The 17,166-nt window shown below is 35.7% G+C and overlaps 3 protein-coding genes across 4 annotated transcripts; 1 reads left to right on the forward strand and 2 right to left on the reverse strand.

Moving 5' to 3' along the window:
• The first annotated feature begins 2,875 nt into the window (after positions 1-2,875).
• LOC133204642 (P2X purinoceptor 7-like) lies at positions 2,876-4,773 on the forward strand. Its single transcript, XM_061340398.1, has 4 exons — positions 2,876-3,228; positions 3,644-3,865; positions 4,296-4,458; positions 4,688-4,773. The coding sequence occupies exons 1-3, from the start codon at positions 2,999-3,001 to the stop codon at positions 4,456-4,458; spliced, it is 615 nt and encodes a 204-aa protein (XP_061196382.1). The 5' UTR covers positions 2,876-2,998; the 3' UTR covers positions 4,688-4,773.
• On the reverse strand, positions 4,541-6,729 carry LOC133204625 (uncharacterized). 2 transcript variants are annotated; one of them, XM_061340380.1, is made up of 6 exons: positions 6,301-6,729; positions 5,932-6,118; positions 5,573-5,815; positions 5,223-5,394; positions 4,971-5,119; positions 4,541-4,850 (listed from the first exon to the last, which is right to left on the reverse strand). In XM_061340380.1, exons 1-6 carry the CDS (start codon positions 6,556-6,558, stop codon positions 4,663-4,665), a joined length of 1,197 nt encoding a protein of 398 aa, XP_061196364.1. In that variant the 5' UTR covers positions 6,559-6,729; the 3' UTR covers positions 4,541-4,662. The 2 variants fall into 2 exon arrangements, with proteins under 2 accessions (XP_061196364.1, XP_061196371.1); XM_061340387.1 differs by having other exon boundaries at positions 4,704-4,850; positions 4,987-5,119.
• On the reverse strand, positions 6,591-8,233 carry LOC133203316 (THAP domain-containing protein 5-like). Its single transcript, XM_061339127.1, is given in 5 exon segments — positions 6,591-6,602; positions 6,685-7,020; positions 7,158-7,310; positions 7,632-7,828; positions 7,831-8,233. Coding segments are annotated over 5 exon segments (873 nt in total). The 5' UTR covers positions 8,006-8,233.
• Positions 8,234-17,166: the final 8,933 nt, after the last annotated feature.

The following is a 17,166-nucleotide window of genomic DNA, read 5'->3' on the forward strand; positions in this document are numbered from 1 at the left end:
TTCACAATAACTGTTAATAAATGAAATACTTATTTTTCAAGTTTTTACAAAAAAGGGGGTGGTTCCTTTTTGGAGACGTACATCTACTTCATCCGGGATTCTGAACAAAGTATTTCTTCCTGCTATAAGCCTGTAGGCTTATTGGAATTTTTCTGTCGGTAGTGGTATAAATTCACAATTCAATTCTCTTAGATTTCATCTAATATATATATATATATATATATATATATATATATATATATATATATATATATATATATATATATATATATATATATATATATATATATATATATATGTTATAGTTACACTATAGATATTAATTGGTTAGCTGTAAATACACTCACAGTTTTTCATTCACGAGGGGCGGAGCCCCGAGTGAATAAAAACTGTGAGTGTATTTACAGCTAACCAATTAATATCTATTGTGTAAGTTACTTGTACCAGAGGACCAATGAGAGAAAAGCGAGTTGATAAATAGCACCGCCTACTACGAGGTGTCAAGACACGGTCCGGAGTCTGTATAAATAGCTGTCTCCATCTGCAAGGATCATACTTTACTGCGACACTGCTACTACAAGTTGGTGATAAAAAAAATCGGAATTGGTACGTGTGAAGATATTGTACCTTTGAAATGTTGAAGACGCAGAAAACATGATTTTTGTCAGGTACAGGTATAGGGGTAGCGATTGTAGGCTTTTATGTTCAAGCCGTCAACTCTGAAAGAAAAGTTATCTTTCTAGATCATTTTTTTTTTTTTTTTTTTTTGAAAAAAGGGGGGATGGATATGGGAAACATCGGCATTGAACTTTTTCTTTATGGCAATCGGCGTAGAGAAGAAAATGAAATGATTTGTGACATTTTAATGAAAGTTTGAAATGGTACTGGAAGTAAAAAAAATGCGGGGACTTCTGATGTGAAATTGCTATATGTATTTGGAGACGGGAAAGAAAATGACGAGAATTCGAGATAGAACGTATCATTTACTGATTAAGGATACGCGGAGAAAACATACAGAACCATTTATGAAGCGGACACCGACAAGCTAAATAATGTTAGTATTTTTGAAATTTAAAATGTTGACTTAATTTATTTATCAGCCATTGCCTTGGTCTTGAAATTGACATCATTCATTCATTAGTCAAGGTCTTGACACAGTATGGCTTGATGCCAAAAGGTGGGCGTGACTTAAAAAAACTGTGATTCTTCTGGCAAATACACCACAGCAACATGAAAGCAAAATCTAAATTTACCGCCAGTCCTATGGTACAAATATATATATATATATATATATATATATATATATAGATATAGATATAGATATATATATATATATATATATATATATATATTAGGGATGTCAATTTTATTCGGACAGCTTAATCGAATAGTCAGAGGCTTTAGTCGAACGATAGTCGAATATTTGTTAAAATTTAAATAAATTTTTCATGTCATTTTCACTATTTGTCTTTTATAGACTAGTTGTACAATATTAACCTACGCTATCACCATTGTACAACGAATTTCTGAATCGTAAAATTTACGTAGTACAATAAATGCTGTACATCTACATTTATCCAATGCATTTGATTTCAAAATTAATATAATATTCACTGCACATTTTATCTGAATACAGGATATCAAACGCTTGCATTTGTCCTTTCTTTTCATAACGATAGTACATGTATCCGTTAATTGAAGTCGTTTCTACGTGTCGTGTCAGGGACCTTTGACTGGTCTCTTAAAAAAATAGAGAGAGCTTGCGATTACTTTTAATTGTGAGATTTTGTGCAAACAATCAATACAATCTTAAAAAGACTGCATGATATTAATATAAGAAAGAAACACCATTTAATTACGCTCATAACTGTCCCCCAATTTACATGTATTTACAATTTTGTAACAGCTGTTTAATTATTCTATATGAATAGTTGCATTTCGTCAGATCTTATGGAATTGCAGGTTGAAACTTTATAATTTGAATCTACAAAACTAAACAATTCTTGAACGTCCTCTCCATTTACAACAATAAGTGGTAGACAATCCTTGATAATCATGTTTGTGATAGCAACATTTTTTCTTTCCGGCTCTGCTTTTTTGGCATTTTGCGGAGAACTTACTTAAGAAAAGTTTCACTTGAAGACTGTGTTTACTACATGTATGTTTGACGGGTTCGGCATATGATACATCATATTTGATGTTCCACTGCAGAATACAAGTTAAGTTTCACATAACCTTGATAACGTACTTTTAACTGTTTTTCCATCCTGAAAGCTTTTAAAGTATTCCAAAACTGTAGATTTTGAAGGCATATTTGCCGAATATAAATCGACATACAAATAATTTCCTTTGAATAGTTAAACCATACCCTGAGTTTTACTTACGAGGACATTGATCTGTACATGTATATAAATGAAATGGGCGAATCCAAGTTTATGACCTTGAATTTAAAATTACTTTCAGGTAACTCATTTTTAACGAATAACCGACTATAGAAAGTTTAGTCGATAGTCGGTATGATCGAACGATAGTCGAGTACTCGAATATTCGTTGACATCGCAAATATATATATATACATACATACATACATACATATACATGTATATATAATTATATATATATATATATATATATATATATATATATATATATATATATATATATATATATATATATATATATATATATATGTGTGTGTGTGTGTGAGGGATGTCAACGAGTACCCGGTTAACTCGATCGAACGTCCGTGTATCTGATGTATATTTTTTTCATATTTCAAAGTGCATATATTTGATAAAAACTTATCAAAAACGTGATTTAAAGGTCAACTGAAAAGGTTCTCAAAGTCTGATTAAACTACTTATTTAGGAAGTTGATACCTAAAAAAGAATTGTCCCATGATTATTTTTTTTTACCCGTTGAAACACAGGTAAAAATTTCTCAAATCCGAAGCTCAGGTAAAACGGTCCGATATGAGTTATCTGCCCTTTAGTGGAACATGGCGTCGCCCATAATGTACGAGTCTAACGAAAGTGACACGGACGAAAGTATACCTGAAATAGACTTAACCCTTAAACTGACTGTGCAGCCGTATCAATACGAGCCAGTTAAAAGACAAGAAACAACAAGACAGCCGTTTGACGATGAAAGTGACTCGGGGCAGTCGGCACAAGGCAGCGTCCATAGTGATGATGAAATCTCTGAACAACTGCCGTCAGACATGCACTGGTATACAGTCATACATGTATTTTAAGTATTAACTAAAAGTATATGAAATGATCAGCATAAAAAAAGTTTAAGAACCTTGAATTTAGAGGTAGATTTTAAGTATGCTGATTCTAGGATTAGTACTTCATGCTCATATTGGTATACTGGTCCTAAACACGATAGGACAGCTGTTGATGGACGAGAATAAATAAATAAAAAAATTAGGGTTTCAAAGCCTATGGAGATATAAAAGATAGTATGAATTTAAAGAAATTTAATTGTTGTATGGACAGTGTAAATTGGATTACATTTACTACTAAGTATTTTTCATGAATTATGATTTATATAGTTATATTCATGAAAAGTATACTTTATTTATATGAATGCTGAAAAATTGCAAATATGGGTGGTAACATTTTTTTATTTTGGGGTGCAGGTGTTCCTGTAAAAATTGCATTACTATGCCAACTGCAAGAGAATGCAAATGTTGCCATTTTTATGCTGCTATTGAGTCAAGGTTGGAAGAGAGAGGAGAGACCTGCATCACAGAACACGAGGGTTTTGCAGCAAACTGTCTCAACAGATGGGTTTTAGAGACATCCTTTTATGAATATCTAGAAGAACATGGACCACTGGAAGAAAATGAATTAGTACACAAGTAGGTTTTTTTTTTGTAAAATTGTAAAATGTAATCTTGATAATACAAATAAAGAAGTACTATACATGCATGTAAATACCTCTGGTCATTCTGATTGAAAGGAATATTTCATACTGTCTGAACTTATGGAGCACTCAAAAAACAGATATACTTCACAATTCTAGAAAATATTTTAAATGTTATCTTTTTAATAATCATGATTTTATGTCAAAGGATTTGGAATAAAATTAAGCAATTGTTTACTTGTAAGCATGAATGTTTGTGTGTGGATGGGGGGGGGGGGGGTTGTACCTGGTACTGCAACTGTAAAGACATGTATTATAGATTATACATTTCAAATAATAGCTTATTTAAAACAAAAAAAAATCACTGAATCTAACTGCAAGTGTCGTTAGTTCTGATTATTTTTAAAAAGTTTGTCTGTTCTTAGTGTTTACAGGCATCTAGCATATCGACGATTTGTGCGATGGATATGGCAATGTTTGGGGAAAAACAACAGGAAGATCTTGCCATCATGTGTAGTAACAAAGATTAGAACTGCATTTCCATCTCAGCAATACTGTGGGTTTAGGAATCCAACAGGAATGTCCTAGGTACACATATTTGGGGAAAAAAAAACAATGGAATCTTTTTAAAGGATTGTAATATAAACAAGCAACTTCATTATCCCTGTATTCATGACTCAAAAGACATAATTTTATTTTTACAAGCTTAGAAAATTATTGATGTTTACAAGCTTAGAAAGTTTTTGACATTTGAGCACAATTCATTTTGTTTGTTCATGATTGTATGGTAAACTAACATTTTTTATTAAACCGACAGATATGGCGCTCCACAAGTTCTGACTTTGGGACATGTTGGTACGAGGATGCAATTGAAGCAGGACAGTTCACCATGGCAGCCTCACGACTCTTTCTGGACTCACTGTACGAACCAAACTCCAGTCTCACTTTGATCACTTCTTGCATCAAAACCATTGCATAATCTTTAAACAAACAGAGAAATAAATTTTAAAGAGATATATGTTAATATGAATAAAATTAAGACACACTATTACATACTAAATGTATTGAGTTATAGGAAAAGTTTTAGAATTTTTACTTACTGTATGTTTGCTTTACTTTGACTTCCTTTGGAATGCCAGCTCCATTTCTGCCTTTTGGATATGACACAGAATATATTAGCTCTCCACTTTTGTTTACAGCTTGATCCCGGCTGGAGTTTTCATTGAAGTGCAGGGCTGCAATGTATAGTCTGGAAAAAAGAAGAACAGTGGAATTCATGAATTATGATTAAAATCTTTAAAAAAAAAATTCTTAGCATTTGAGTTTTGAATAAAAGAAAAAAAAATACTTACCTGGCCTTCATTGAAGCATAAAAGAAATGCAAAGATTTGGGTGCAAAATGACACACTACATTGTGGTAGGCTTTAAGTGCTGAAGTTTGCTCTGCAGGGGAGAGTTTCTTAATGTCTTGCACCAGCAGTCTGCCCTTAACAACTTTTTCCATCTCCTGGAAAGCTAGACTACCTGAAATAAGGATACATTTTTTTTGTAGTTCAGATCAATATTGCTTCATAACAAAGTACAGACTTTCATATATTTATGTATTGTAGAATATATATGTCACATAATTACACTGTATATCTGCAAAGTAGAGGCTCAAAAATGTTGTGTTTTTTTTTCAAGCCCATGCTTACATAGTTACCTTTCTTAATCCAATCTCTGTCCTCCAGGTCACCATGTAAGCACTTGGGGAATCGCTTCCCATGACCCTCATGAACATCAGTGATGTGGTTGAGGATAGACAGCCATTTCTCAGACACCAATTCACCATCTCCTTCACTAGATGCTGCACACCAGTATAGGTGGTTTGAAACTGACCGTGCCCAATCACCCACTTGCTTGTACTTCTTTTTCTTCCCAATAGCCTCCAACTTTTTAAACACCCCTACAAAACACAAATAATTTTTAAATGATAAGTATATATAGCTATTCAGGTAAATAACTTAAATGAGGAATACCTAATGCATTAATGAATTGTATAAAACTGTAAAGTGAGTTTACCTTTGGCCATATGCCACACATCAAACCAATGGTTTATGTCACTTCTTTCTTTTTTCATGTAAGCTTTAATCTGGGGATGTCTGTCAGTAACAAGGTCACTAATAACTACTCCCTCCTCTTCAACTCTCTTAAGGCACCTCGTCAAACCCTCCATTTCCATCCAATATGAACTTTTGACTTCATTGCTCTTAAAAAGTTAAGCATATAATGTTTTGAGAACTTAAACTCATTTTAAACATGGCATGCTATTCGGTATTCAGTGCTGAATGTTGATGTCAATATTTCCACTTTTGGGCAAGTAATATATGCATGCAAGTGCATGCGCAGTAAGGTAAAAAATAATAATAAAAGGTATTGCACTCTTCTTACCTGAACTAGTTGAACATCAAGTATCTGTCTCAGCTCCAGATCCATCAAACTATATGATCCATATTTAGCTGTGTGTCCAGGTGAACAACATCTAGCATCTCCCCCAACAACAACAGCTACATTTTGTTGTCTTATTACATCAAATATTGCATCTTGATGTACTTTCCAAACCCTTTCAACAGCTGGTACAAGATAATGCTGTTGGATGTTGTGATAGGTTCTCTCTGAGAAACAGGATATATTAGCATGTTGAAACATGGTCAAACTTTGATTTATGCTACTGCCACTAATCAAAATTGCTGCTGACAAGACCAAGTTTCCAGTAGGAATTGATCCAGTGAAGGGTTGTGATCCCCATGTGAAAGTCTCCCCACAGACACATACCCTGGACACAAACAACAGAGTTCCAACTATGGTTTTCTTAATGTCACACTTCTGTCCACATTTTGTACAAATCTGGAGAAGCTGGTCTAAACATTCTTCAAATACAATAAATTTTCTTCTACAGTGACTTGGAGGAACATGATGATGATCTATGTTGTTGTTTTCATCAAGATCAGGTGGAATCCATTCTGAAGCTGCAGAATCAGTGCTGGCCAGTGACTCGAAGCTCTCGTAAAGGTCCTCAGGTGCATCCAATGAAAACATTGTTTCTGTTTGGGTACTAGTCGATATTGTACTGGGCCGAATCTCTGTCTGTATAGAGACATGCCTGCATTTCTAAAAGTCATGAAGTAAAATTAAAATGAGACATATGAAAATTATTTAATTAAAATATTTTCTCTATAATAAATTGATAAATTCAAAATGTTCTGTTTCAATCAATAGCAAATCAATACAAATGAAACAAAACTTACCACCAACCCATAATTAGTCTGTGTAGACATTTCAAAAGTCATTGTGTGTGCTCCACTTTGACAGCTTGGTTCTGTGCTTAGAGTCTCTGGGCTGTCCTGAAACTGGCTCGGAGGAGGAAGAATAATCTCTACATCTTCATTAAGGTTCTGAGCCTGATTAAGATTACAAATATTATTAAAGTTTACGATATTGTGATTAACTTTTCAGTACAGGTAACGTTATATAGGCCTATATATTTTTAAATTTAATTTGTTTATTTACCAAGGCCCCACAGGGCGAAAGGAAAGTTCATTGTAAACACCTGTATATTATCATTATATATGTAATTCATGCAGGTATTGTAATGAAATTCGTTATTTAAAGTACAATGTATGTGGACAAATCTACTCTCTACACCACAACTAATAATTTAAACAAATATAGATGCATTAAAATTTCGTAAATCCATTTCAAAAATTAAAAAAAAAACTTACTGCGAGTGCACGTCTTTTCTCCAAAACTTTCGATGTCCGACTTTGTTTTGGTACATAGGAAACATCTACATCTGCTGTTTTCCTTTTATGGCCTTTAATGGCTTTAGTATCCAATGGAGTATAGTCAAACATGCTAGGTATGGCATCTTTTTTTAACTGGAGTCGACTATACCTCATGCATCGCGCTCTGGAAGGCTAAAACAGTCTGGGGTAAAATGCCGCTCGCAAAGCTTGGAATGTTTGGATGGCCAATAATTAATGGTTTTCAGCTTTCTTACCCAAATTTGGCATAATTTGGGATCCTCGGGGAAGGAAAACATAGACACACCCTGACCGTATCGGATATTACAGTTTGGTGCTGCACACAGCACCATATTTTATTTCTCAATCCCCTATCGTCTGAAGCATGACGTTTCAGCGTCTGTAGTTTCAATATGGCGGGTTCGTGTCAAGGGGCATAACTCGCACAAAATTTTAGGTCAGATTTCAGGTGTGACAACTTTTACCGTAAATATTTCGGAAATACATTAAGATATAACCGAATAACTAATATAATTTAAATTCTATGGTTTACTTGAAGATAATAAGGGGTTAATTAAATGAAAGTGAAAAATCATTTCAGTTGACCTTTAAAGGACTGCTACTTCTGTTGTTTATTGAGGTAGTGCAGGTTAACGGACTGCTGCTGATCTGTAATGATGTCTTTGGTACTTATACTACTGGTCTATTATCTTACTTGTGGTGAGGAAAATGCTATTGAGTAGGTGCATGTAGTTAATATGTATGTGCAGAGATTTGTAGTACCGTGTGTATACTTGTCCTTTGATTGCATATGTAAATTTTACAGATGTAAAACTGATGTTGCAGGTAACGGGTACATCATTTGTAAAGAGAGTTAATTTTTGTACTGTTGGCATTTGATCTTTTACAGGAAACTCGAACATTGTAAACTGGGTAGCACTTATTTCACTCAGGTTGACTGATGTTTTAGCACGATTTCTTTCAAATTCAGAGCTTGAATACTCAACTAGACTTTTTTCTCTGGGACCCAAAATCTCACGCTCCGTGATCGGAAGTTCGTGAGTTCGAATCTCGGCTGCGACTGACCTGAGTCGATAAAAAATAGGTAGCAACTGCGTTCGGCACTTTGAAGTGAAAGTTGCGGGTCCTTCGGATATGACCTTAGAAACCAAGGCCCCGAGTCAGGGCAGGCGTTGGCACGATAAAGATCCCTCACTGCTCAATGGCCCTGAGTGCCGAGTAAAGGTCTAAATTTGAAGCCCTTCACCGGTATATGGTGAAGTCTCTATCTGAGTGAAAAATTCTCGAACGGGACGTAAAACAACATACAATCAATCAATTAATCAAAATGTCACGAATTTCTTTATCATCTGCCGCAGTTCTACCCAAGGAAGAAAACTTTCTCGACTACAAACTTGTGCTGACTCTTGTTTTTCTTTTACCACCCATTTTGTTGATGATAATATGTTCAGAACAACCAACAAGACATGATATGTTTCATCAATAACCGTTTAAAGTGCTAAATCTATATGAATTTTTTTGGGCAAGTGGGTTAACATTAGCCACCCTTCTCTGGAGTCCGACATTTGATACGAGTTTAGGCAACGTTAACATTTTAGGGAGGACGTCATCTTAAATAAAATTTAAGCCCTTCAACAATTTAAAAAAGGTTTCAAACCGGGATACGGTGCTATGTAATTTGACATGCTTCAGTTCAAATATCCTGAAGGGAGTTGTGAAAATAATATCCAACATCTGATAGTCAGTACGGAGAATTTCGAGAGGGAAAAACAAATCCATCGTTCAGATCAATAATCCCCTGGATAAGTTTTGTTTTACCTAGAGCTATCGGAGTCACCCGGTTACTCAGTGAAAACCCGGAAAATCCAGAGAGTTTACCCGAATGGGAAAAACTATGGTTGCGTATGAGGAAAGGATATGTAAGAGCTAATGACCAGAAGAATGAAGCTACAGCTCTCATGGAACAAGCCTGGTGTGATATCCATCAACCTTGTGGACCCAAAGAAATGGGGAAACTACAACAGGTGTTAACCCCCCGCTATTGACTGAAAATATTTCAGTTCAAGTCGACGTCCACTAACTCAGTTTGGAGCCCATTCACAAAGTATACGGGGACGGAACATGTTTAAATGTTCTGTTAAACGATCATCATTATAATACTATGTCATACTGTCTATGCCTGGTGTGACGAGTAACCAATATTATTGTGATCATTGCGATGTGAGGTACAGATACATGACAGAGCATCGAACCAAGTGTCCTTACCGACGTTCCTTTTTTTATTCAATGGACACTCAGTGTTCTCTAGACGGGAGCCACATTCAGTGTCATCAATGCAAGGGATTTTTGAGAGAAGGAATTGCTACGAAAATAATTTACAACTGTGTGTAATCTAATGGGACGGTGGGAGCATTGTGAAGAATGGATGAAGAAAAATATTCTCCCTCATCATCAATGCAGAGGACAGAAACAATGTAAGATCTGTAAGAAAACCATAGACACTGATCATCAGTGCTACGTTCAACTGAAACCCCAAACAAAAAAGATGGGAACAGAGGCATTACAGTTTTACATCTATTTCAATTTCGAATTTACCCAGGAAAATCCACGTCCCTAATTTATGTGTGACTCATCGCGTATGTGAACATTGCAGACACTTACCCATGGAAGATCCCTGCCCGCATTGTCGACACATGGGACCCTATCAACACGTGTTTCAAGGGCCAGATACCTTAAAAAACTTCATGGACTGGTTCTTACAGCCCGATTCCATGGTAGGGAATAAGAAATCTACTTTATTACACGACGAGGACATCGTCATTGCCCACAATTTCAAAGGTTTTCAAAGAATACGACGGACAGATCATTTTAAATTACCTGGTGCATTCCACCTGCATGAAGCTTACAGTCATCAAGAACGGCACTAAAATCCATGCAAATCTGCGGATTAAAATTCATTGACTCGTATAAAATTGTTACCTTTTGTTCTGTCCAAAATGCCATCTTCTTTCGGATTCACCGAACTGAAAAAGGGCATATCCCTCATTTTTTCAATACTGAACAGAACCAGAATAACGTGTGCCGTTATCCATCAGCGGCTTTCTACAATCCCGACGATGTGTTTATTAGTGGACGACAGGCTTTTTACGATCGGTACCAACATAATTCCGGAAAAGTGTTTGATTTCCAGAAGGAAATTTTAGAGTATTGTATTTCTGAGGTCGATATTTTAAGACGATACTGTGCTCATTTAAGAGCCACTCTCAAGAGCGTGGTCAATGTAGACCCCTTCCAGGAATCCATCACTTTTGCCAGTACGGCCAGTTTAGCTTACCGTCGAGGATTCATGCCCGAGAATACCATTGCCATCATTCTAAACATGAGGTATCAGCCTGCTCGTCAATATTCCTCCAAAGCCTGTCAACAGAGCAGATCTAGCATACGACATGCTAGAAATTGAGGAGATGTCAAGATCAAGGCCACACACACCTTCTACGAATTTTATCTCTGGTATTGGCACGGATGCCCCACTTGCTATCCCAATCTACAGACCGAAACTCATCTTTACAGAACTCACTTTACTTATCAGGAATTACACGAGGAAACTTTAAGAAGGAGTTTGGTCTTAGAGGAAATGGGACACTCTGTACGTAGCATCTGGGAGCACGAATTCGATCAACAAATGCAAAGAGATGTGGCTTTATAGAATTTTTTACTACACCTGGACATTCAAGTTCCCTTGAACCCCGAGAGGCCAGACCAATGCTACACGCTTATATTGTGAGGATGGTGACATGCCATACGTCTGTTCCTTATACTCTTACGTGTTAAAACACATACCTTTTCCTTTGGCCATCCTCAGATCATTACAGACCGATTCCAGGGCGTAGGAACTTATTTCGGTCTCATTCACTGTCGTGTCTTACCACCCCGAGACCTCTATCATCACGTTTTACCTTATCGCACTTGGCGCAAGTTATTATTTCCATTATGTCGAACGTGTGTGGAAACACAGGACTCTACATCTTAACATCTATGTCAACACACGGACCAGGGTCGTAGTCTTACTGGCACCTGAGTGACTGCAGAATTACATAAAGCCCTGGACATAGGATATACCTTAGAGCGGATTTACGAGGATTGGCATTTTCCAGAAAACAGTAAGGATTTATTCAAACCCTTCATAGATACCTTCTTAAAATCAGAAAGCATCCGGATTCACACCCGACTGTCAGACGTAGCTTTGAAAGACCCTAATAAGAAACAATAGAATCACTGTAAGATGTTCTGTGAAGACGGAAGACCTTAATTATATTCGCAAAGGAAATAGAAAGAGAAGGTATCAGGATGGACCTGTTAAGGAGGCTGGATCCTGCCATCAAAAGTAATGAAAATTTTTTATCAAGTATATTTTTAGAATTTATACACATAGCTTAATTAAAAATCAAAACAAAAAATGGGGGTCAATCCGCTTCTTTTGGCGCTACAGAGCATTTAGTTTGACATTTTTGCACTGTAAATACATCTTATACATAAATCAGTTTTTCAAGTTTTTCATCCAATATTTTTGTTCAAATAAATTATGGGAACAAACACAGTCTTATTTCATCTTAAATAGACAAATTAAAAATTGGGACAATGAAGAAATTTTCAAATTACTCTGCATGATCAATTATTTGACCTTTTTACACTCAAAAATTTTCATTTTTCTGGTATTAAAAATTTAACAAGCAAAAAATCATTTGAAAGTAATGACATTTTACAAATTTAAGAAGAATGCTTAAAAGTATATTCTGTATTCAGAAAAGAAAATTAAAAGTGGGGATCTGTGATGTTAATTTTAGATATTACTAAAATAGTTCTAATTTTAAGCTTAAATTAGGGCTATTTTTCTTTCTTCATTTTTACAATTTATTTACGATATTTATCAAATATGATGATAGAATTCATGACAGTTTATTTAATAGATAATTTAGGACCAGTATAAAACAGTTCACTGCACAAAATAACTATATGTGCAGACTGCATGTAAAAATAGGAATCCAAACTTAACATATTTTAAATACTTTGAAAGAGAAAAAATGATAATTTTCTTCTTAAAAAAACCTTCTGCCACAAAATATAGTTCCTCACTTAATGCTTTAGGTATGGAATTTAATCATGGAGTTTTAACTGAATATAGTTAAATTGGCATTTTAGAATCCAAATTTATTGTAAGAATTAAAACATTATGCAGAATTTTTGAAATATAGGTTAAGATGAAAAATCTGCTCAAAAGCTCGGGAGCAAACCTCGTTAAGTATAGAAAAAAATCCGATGTGAAGAACCATTGCCGAACTCTTTTTAAATTGCCTGTGGGTAAAAATTCGCTCAACGCCTGTTATTACCCATAACTCGATATTTGACCGAAGAAGAGGAATTACAACAACTCCTACAAGATTCTACCATCGACATCAAAGGTACAAAACTCTTAGAAAATAAAGAGCGGCCGGAATCAGACATGATGCTGGTGATTTATCAAGAAAAACTTGAGTCCGTAGAGGAGTATCCATTCGGAAACGTGGTACTGGCCTCTTTCACCAAAGGTCATGATTGATTACACCTCTACAAGATTTTACAACCTTTAGGAAATCGGGTTCTTTATTCGATACGGACAGTATCGTATACCATCACTAGGAGGGAAAATTTAACTCTACCCTTGGCAACAGCTTAGTAGAATGGACCGACGAATTAGACGGGGACAACATAATAAAATTCATGTCAGCGGGCACTAAAAATTACGCTTACCTCACAGCCAAGGGAAATTCCGTGTGTTAAGTCAAGGATTGACTCTAAATTGTAGGGTCTCCAATATCGTGTCGACGTCACCAGCAGAGACTTTAGAAAAAATGCTCAAGAAATTGACGAAATCCAAGTCTCTTATCCATGCAAAATACAGAGGACCCATCAACATCATGTCAAGACATTACCTTTAGAGAAACAATATAGATAAGAGACAAATCATGGATGATTGCAACACTTTACCTTATGGTTATTAAACATACTGTATTCAATTTGTTGTTGGTTTTTGAAAAACCCAAAATGAGGGCTTATAAAAAGAAAACAATCTTTTAAAAATTTAGTCATGGCTGTTACAGGGATATAGGGAGCTACAGGGGCCACCTCTTTATCCCAATTATGCTCTGCTCTTAAAGAAAGAAGGTACTTTTGAAGATGGATTGACCAAGTCTTTAAAGGGATTATTACGCGACATACCGAAAGCCGGATTTTATTACAAGGGATGGAGTGATAGGGCCATGTGTTTTCATTGTGGTTTGTGTTTAACCAACTGGAATCCTAAAGACAATCCTTATGTAGAACATGCTTATTGGAAGCCAAATTGTCCTTACATCAATACGTATAAAGGACGAGTGTGGGTGATGATGGAGTTCATTCATGATTTACTCCGGCAGGGAAACAAACCTTCACCTCGAACAAAACCTCTACCGAGATCCAGGCTACAGGGAAATGTCACACTTGTTTTGAAGGAGAATTACAAATCGCTTTACTCTCTTGTGGACACATATGTTGCTGTGCTTTTTGTGTTCCCACATTCCGGCATTGTCCCATCTGTTGATCCGATGTAAAGAGAACCTTGCGTATATTTTTGTGTTGACGATAAATAAGGGACTGAAACATTTCCCTTTATTTGTCATCATGCAACCCGACGAGACGCTCCCGTTTTTTTAACTGAAACACGAATTTACTATGGTGGTAGCAGGACCCTTTAAATCGGACAGAACGGAATTCGTCAAGAAATTAGTGTAAAAGTTTACACTGGATCACCTCCGTTCGACAAAAAATCGTCTGGTGTTATCGGAAATGGCAACCTGCTAACACTTCTTTAACAGATCGGGAATGGTAACTTGCTTACACTTATTTAACAGATCGGGTGTCCTTCATTCGAAATATTCCGGAAGACGACGAAAAATTAGTGGCCAATTTAAATATACTACATTTACTTATTTATGACGACATGATGTGAGGAATCGACCGTGGATTGGTTTACTCGTAAAGCGCATCATCGGTATACCAGTGTAATTTACATCACTCAGAATTTATTCTGAGTGATTATTTGTATTGAAATTATCAGGCAGTACAAGATCGCACCATTAGTTTGAATTCTTATTATTTAGTTTTGTTTAAAATCCCAGAGACAATCCCAGAGACAAATCTCAAATCAGTGTATTGTGTCGACAGTTAGCCTTACTTCATTTGATGTCGGCGTATCAAGAAGCCACCAGTGTTCCTCACGAGTATCTCCTGGTCGACTTAAGTCCACAGACCCCAGACGAATACAGATTGAGAAGTCGATAGTTTGAATTGTTGACTGTACACATGCCACAAGAGTATAAATAAAAATGCACCATCATTAAACCTGTCATTTATTAATATACAGTCGTCATGGCTCGACCTCTCTCTACCAAGAGTAAATTGGGGAAAACGTTACGTCGTTTACAGCGGGAGCGAGATCCCGCCAAGCGAGCCCATTTAATCGAATTAGGGCGTAAAACCTTATTAAATTGGTTTGCTATGGGAGCTCGAAATTTAATTCGGGGTGTATAATACATTAATAAACAGACGCAAAAATTTATAAATCATCATCGTCAAGATTTAAGTATCATTGCCGATAAATCGGCCAGTGAACAAGAAAGAAAAAAGCTATTTTAAAGCATGGAGGAGCTGGATTTTTAGGAGGAGTCATCATTCGTCATTTATTTAAATGGAATACCCCTAAAAACGACGTGCTCGTCGTTTGAAAAGTGTCGTGGTGAGAGTCAATAAAAAGAAACAAAGACTCTTACCTGATGGTCCGTCTAGCAGGTCAAAACAAGAGAAAACCTCATCAGAAGAAAAGCCTCTGTTGCTGCTGCTGCTAGAAAGAAAAAAGCTACTTCAAAAATTCTAGCTCAACGTAAAGCTATGTCTGAAAGTCTGAGAAACGAAATCAATCAGTATTATAAGGAACAAAGAAAAAAACCATTGGGAAGTTATTAAAGACACAAGCTGAAATAAGAATGGATCGTGATATGGGACCCATAGGGAGTCAAAAAGCTACCGATTTAGAATGGTTTCCTCTTGTCAGTGTGGAAATTCCTTCTCCTGGAATTAAAGTACCCAGCACTCCTAAAATAGCACGGTTTCAACCCCTGTTCGCTTCTACACCTAAACTTCCTAAAGGAATGAGATATAAATGCCGTTACCGTTACAATATTGTCACCGAAAAATAGAGATAAACGTGAGAAGGACAAACATGGCATGTATGTTCCTTCATGAGAGTATGAAAGGTGGAAACCTGGGTCACATCCTCATTTTAACCCAATGATGGCTAAGAAGAAGAAAAGATGGACTTGCTGTTCTACACGATTAAAAAAAAAATTGGCCTCTTTTAATTATCATTATTATTAAGGTCTTACGTCTTCACGGAAGACCTTATAGTGATTCCACTGTTTCTTCTTATTATTTTTCATTTTTATTTTTTTTGACCTTTTCAAATCGCGATATCTCAAAAACTACTCAATCATTTTCAGCCAAATTTTCAGGAATGATGTGTTATCTCATGCCATTTTGAAATATTGAAAAAGTTTGGGAAAAGATACTTCCGGTCAGGAGTTATTACGATTTTTCAATTTTCCTAAAAATCTAGTCCGTGAATGTTCTCAGAAACTGTTAAAGGTAGGAGTCTGAAACATTCAGGTATGATAGAATATGATTTGTAGATGTGTGATGGAAACATTTCGTGTGTCATCGTCACTTCCGTTCGTCACAGGAAGTGATTTAAAAAAGGTAATTTTTTGAACATTTTTGTTTTTCATTATTTTTTTTTTATGATATTGATAGGCTAAATAAAGAGTCTTACAAGAATGCTAAATATGTAATTTGTTTAAAAATTGATTAACCCATACTCTAAATATTTATCATTTTTCAATTTTAAGCGATGATGTTTGATAGCATAATGGTTAGCATGTTGAATTTTCACGTAGGCGATCCGGATTCAATCCAAAGAATGTCCGATTTTTTCTCTCACTTTTTGGGGCTCAAATATAAGATTTTATCTTTAAGGGGGGGGGGGGGGTCTATGTCGTTCGAGGTCAGAGCAGCGGTGTTTGACGTCACAATACCAGCGTGTCTTTTTACTCCCTCGTAAAGAGTTTGCAGTTGAAATTTGCACTAATTAATGTGCATAGATGCAATTGTGATTTGACAAAACGAGGAACACATTTTGGTACAAATGTATATGTAGCTAGATACCTATGCAATTTTATCATAAATTGGAGATTTGCCGAATTATATTTTGAAAGTAGAATTTGTTTCTTTCTCATGTTGATTGAATAACATATAGCAATTTCAAATGAGAGAAAAATAAACTTCAATGATATTTTTCTTTGATTTTAGTAGGGCAATATTCCTTTATAGATGCAAGTTACTGAACGTACGTGTAATAGGTATCAGA

This window comes from Saccostrea echinata, unplaced genomic scaffold, assembly GCF_033153115.1.
Source record: "Saccostrea echinata isolate AGI-Se365-2 ecotype Australia unplaced genomic scaffold, CSIRO_AGI_Sech_v1 ptg000002l, whole genome shotgun sequence".
Classification (NCBI taxonomy): domain Eukaryota; kingdom Metazoa; phylum Mollusca; class Bivalvia; order Ostreida; family Ostreidae; genus Saccostrea; species Saccostrea echinata.